This window comes from Apaloderma vittatum, unplaced genomic scaffold, assembly GCF_000703405.1.
Source record: "Apaloderma vittatum isolate BGI_N311 unplaced genomic scaffold, ASM70340v1 scaffold28220, whole genome shotgun sequence".
NCBI classification, from domain to species: domain Eukaryota; kingdom Metazoa; phylum Chordata; class Aves; order Trogoniformes; family Trogonidae; genus Apaloderma; species Apaloderma vittatum.
This window is the reverse complement of record NW_009693293.1, coordinates 379-4,680: the sequence shown is the minus strand read 5'-3', so window position 1 is coordinate 4,680 and position 4,302 is coordinate 379. Positions and strand designations below refer to the sequence as shown.

At 50.1% G+C, this 4,302-nt stretch overlaps 1 protein-coding gene across 1 annotated transcript; it reads right to left on the bottom strand.

The window, feature by feature from the left end:
- Positions 1–138: 138 nt before the first annotated feature.
- Positions 139–3,572, bottom strand: SRM (spermidine synthase). The gene is made up of 6 exons (XM_009878577.1): positions 3,559–3,572; positions 3,417–3,514; positions 2,666–2,749; positions 2,181–2,326; positions 1,246–1,368; positions 139–669 (listed from the first exon to the last, which is right to left on the bottom strand). The coding sequence occupies exons 2-6, from the start codon at positions 3,472–3,474 to the stop codon at positions 652–654; spliced, it is 429 nt and encodes a 142-aa protein (XP_009876879.1). The 5' UTR covers positions 3,475–3,514; positions 3,559–3,572; the 3' UTR covers positions 139–651.
- Positions 3,573–4,302: the final 730 nt, after the last annotated feature.

Genomic DNA, 4,302 nt, shown 5'->3' with positions numbered 1-4,302 from the left:
TGGCTGGTGTTTAATACTGCTACTCCATCAGGGTTGGAAGGAGACCTATTGTGAATGGCAACAGTTTGCACGGTGGCTTCTCCAGCCACGCTGCAGAGCAGCACAGGTGTCGCAGGAGGGCAGTGGGACGCGAAGGCTCAGACCCGTGACAGTCAAACCGTCTCAGCAGCAGGGAGCTCCTCTTAGGAGAGAGCGAGCTGACTTTGCGCACAAAGCTCTCGCTCTCTGTGCTTAAGGCTGAGTCAGTGACCCTTCTGGACTCTTCCCAGGTTTCAGAAGATCACCAGACAGAAATAAGCGTCAGTTATAAATACATCATGTCAGTCGCAGGGGGTGGAGGTGGGAGGGGGGCACAGGGAGGGGAGAATTTAGAGTAGGTGGTGGGAGGAGAGAAAGGAAAAAGACGTCTTACGTTTCCAGCACTGGAAAGAACAGTTTTGAGCTCACGCAATAAGTCACTGGACCTTGTCAATAGTCTTATCTGGCTTACGCCCCATCATCTTTAACACATCATCAAAGGGAATGTTTGCTGGCAAAGGGTTAAACAATCCCACACAGTGGAGAGCAAATCTGCAGTCTGCTGGGAAGGTCCCAAGCACATCACTGACGATCTCAGGGTCCAACTTGAAGGAAGGAAGCAGCTTCACAGTCTCACACGTCGCTCAGGGCCTGGAGACAGCCAAAGACAAAAAAGCATCAGGAATGGACCTGCTGCAGCTCTACCAGTCTGCAACAGAAACACGGCTCTGAAACACAACCAGCGCATTGGCCTTCATCCTTAGGACGCTTGGAGGAGTTTTTTACTGGAACCTGCAGTTGCAATTGTTAGGAGATGACAGAACAATGCAGAAATACAGACTGTCCTTCAGGATGGAAGACTGAACTATGCTAGAGCATCCTTTGCTCTGTGGTTCGCGCTAAAAATCACAACCACGTTTTATCCAAGACTTCTGGAGCTTTACAATGGGAAACATAGTTCTGCGGCTCTCGGACTTAGCTGTGGTGAAGGATTGATCTGCCATCAAGGCATGGGACATCAACCCAAAGAACACTTCCAAACTGAACTCTGGTTTTCCCACACTGACTCGTTCTCTGCTATGTCATATAAAACACTGTCCTGCTCTGACTTGCCCACAGAAGCCTTTAGGGCTGCAGGAAACCCTCAGTTCTGTATACTCCCAACTCCTGACGAAGAAAAATCATACCGCGTCCTTGATGGAGAAATAGCAGCGCAGCTTCACTTACCTTCCGTGCAAACTCTGGCAGAATGAAAGCTGCCCGATGAATGTCAGAGTTGTAGTATTTCAGACTCCTCTCCTCTACTTGTTGCTGTGAGAGCTGCTGAACAGGCTCCCGGAAATTTGTGTTCTGTAAAAAAAAAAAAAACAAAAAACAAAAGGTCAGGTAGCTCTGTAGCATTTGAGTAATGAGCAAAAGGCTGTGTGACAGGCAGCCTGACTCATGGCAGAGGACCAAGAGGACTCTGAAGAAAACAGATGACTTTCTGTTCTAGTATGAGGTCAAAGGTTTTGCACAGCTCCAGTCCCAAGGGCTGGGGTTCACACTCCGTACCTCGTGTGACTGGCCCTTACTCGCAGATGTCAGCGTATGAGGTCAGACTGCAGGCGAGCCACGTGCCAGATGAAGCTGTCAGGCTGTGCCTGAGCATCTAAGAAGCAAGGCTTTGGGTTTTCGGAGCAGAATCCACATCTGCATTAAGTCAGGCATGGTGCGTGCTGCCAGCGTCCCAGATAAATCAAACACTTCTGCTGCTGCCTTCCGAAACCAACGTGACAGATGTGTTACAGGGTTGCTGTAATGCAGCAGCCTGGGAAGGGAGCAGACCTCAATGGCCTGGCTCCGAGTGACCAGCCCTCAGCCTAACACTGACTCGCACCTGGAGGCCTCTGTACGAGCACGTTACCAGTTCCACACTGACTCTTATCAAGCAGGTGCCCACTTCACAGCAGTCAGCGTTCAATAAGCCAAACCCTTAACAGGTTCTGGAAATTACTAGTTTGTTTTATCGGAGAGAAAACCCATGTCCTTTTCTAAGCCTAGAGGCTCCAGAGCTGGGAGAGCTCCGTGCCGCAGCTCAGGCTCTGTCAGGGACAGCCCCAGGTAGCTCTGTGGGCGCTTCCAGGGAGTGGGAAAGGGCATTCCAGGGACCTGAAACTCACCGGGTTCTTGCTGCAGAGCATGAAGCCAATCTGCCCGCTGGGATACGTGGGGATGGTGCAATAGGCGTATTCCACAACAGGGAACAGAGACTTGCAGAACTGACGCATCTCCTTAATGAGATCCAGGTGCAGCCACTGGCACTCACCTGCAGGGAGAAAGGAAGACAGGATGCGAGGTGAGAGCTGCCCCTCTTCGCTGCACAGGCCTGCGCCAGGGTAACAGTGGTTCCAAGCCCAAACCTGCTCTACTCTGCACAGCCCATGTGGTTTCAAAGGCAAGATAAGACCCTTATGCCAGCTTTACTAAGCGCAGTCCAGCAGTTAACGAGTTGACGCATATGGATCAAAAACGCTCCTGTACATGGGAGCTGAAATGGATTTCACTCCCTGTGTCACATCTCCCCAAGAAGAGGTGTCCCCTTTGTGCCTCACACTTTGCATGCAGTGATCTGGCATCAGCCTCTGCCCACAGACAGCAGCCTCACCTTGGCAGCAAAGAATCCCATCCTCGCGCAGCGCTGTCTTCATCAGCTGGTAGTAAGATTCTTTGAATAAGCTTTCTGCAGGACCTGGGAGAAAAGCGAGTAAAGACAAAACCACCAGGACTTTAGCTTTGCTCTATAGCAACCCCAGGACCGTTACCAAAGTTTTAGCAGCTGTCTCTTCTTTCAATGAGTATTTTTTAAAAATTATCTCCTGCTTCAAACAGCCTGTTAGAGGTGCCTCTCTCTGTGTTGACTATAGCAAGAGCGAAGGTGACTTAGGCACTTGTTGTTAAGGTCCCTAAAATGAGGCGCTGGGTTTGATCCCTCTCTACCTCTGGTTTGCTCTTCAGAAACACAGCAACCCCACTACAACCACCTTTCACCTAGGCAGCTACACCAACAGCGTGCGAGCCACTGCTCCACTTGCGGGCACATGTGCAAAGCTGCCTTTGCCAGCACGGTGCTGTATCCCCGCCATGGGATTACCGGCCTCAAGGATCAACTCTCTGCTAGAAGCAATAGCTGCTGGAGTTGAATTTTGAGGAAAGAAACGTGGCAGCTGGCTTGAAGCCTTGCTAATACAATTTTCTGGTCTTTGCCCTTCCCTTTCTCTACCAAAAGAACCCAGTTGGTGACAGTCTTTTCACTTGAAAGGAGCCTGGGCAGGCTGGCATTACTTCCAAGAGGGAGGAAGAAGAGAAAAGGAGGAAGAGTGTGGAAAGCAGTACCCTTTTACGGCCAGACTTCTTACCCATAGGGTCAGACGAGTCCGTGATAATCACATCAAAGGCTTCTTGATTTTGCTTCATGAATTCAAAACCATCTCCCACATGCAAGGTCAGCTTAGCGCTGGAATACCCCACTGCCATCCCTGGGAGGTATTTCTTAGATACCTGGATCACATCCTGCAACAGAGAGCACAAGTGGGTCAGTGGGGGCTACAGGGAGCTCCTTCTCAGGCTCCTGTGCAGCTGCAGCTGAAGGAACAGCACAATGAGTCACTTCCTTCCATGCCTTCAGCACAAATCCGACTCGCTAGCTAGATCCTCAAGAGCTGTCAGCATCTGTAGCTGACAAGCTACACTCAGCCTTTTCCTATGGCCTCAGGGTTCAGTGACACTGTGGGTCTGTCCTTGCCAAACTCAGCAAGAACAACTTTGAGCTTCAAAAGCTCTCTGAGGAACTAAGAGAATGCGATTACAGATCTGACTGCTCTGCGCGCCTTCTCCCTGAGGACATCACTTGCAGAGGTGATCTCAGCTACAGGCTTTTTTATCTCTTCTTTTTAAATAAACCCATGCCAGCAGGTTTCTGGCTGCAAAATAAGAAGTATTCCCACCTCTGTTCTACAGCACTTATATCAATCCCCCCATAAAATAGTTTTCTCTCTAAAAGGGTTGGACAGCCACTGCCCCAGGCCCAGCCACTGTCCTGAACACTACCAGGTTCTCACAGCTGGCAGAGACCAAAAGCCATGCTGGTGTCAGGCAGTGCCTTTTCAAAACCAGGCGTATTTACCCACTTCACTCGGCAGTCACAGGACGCAGCCTCACGTAACAGCTTTCTTCATTCCTAATACAGCCTTGCTTTGAGAAAATAGCACAACTTTCTAGGAAAGCAAAACATCCGAGCAAACT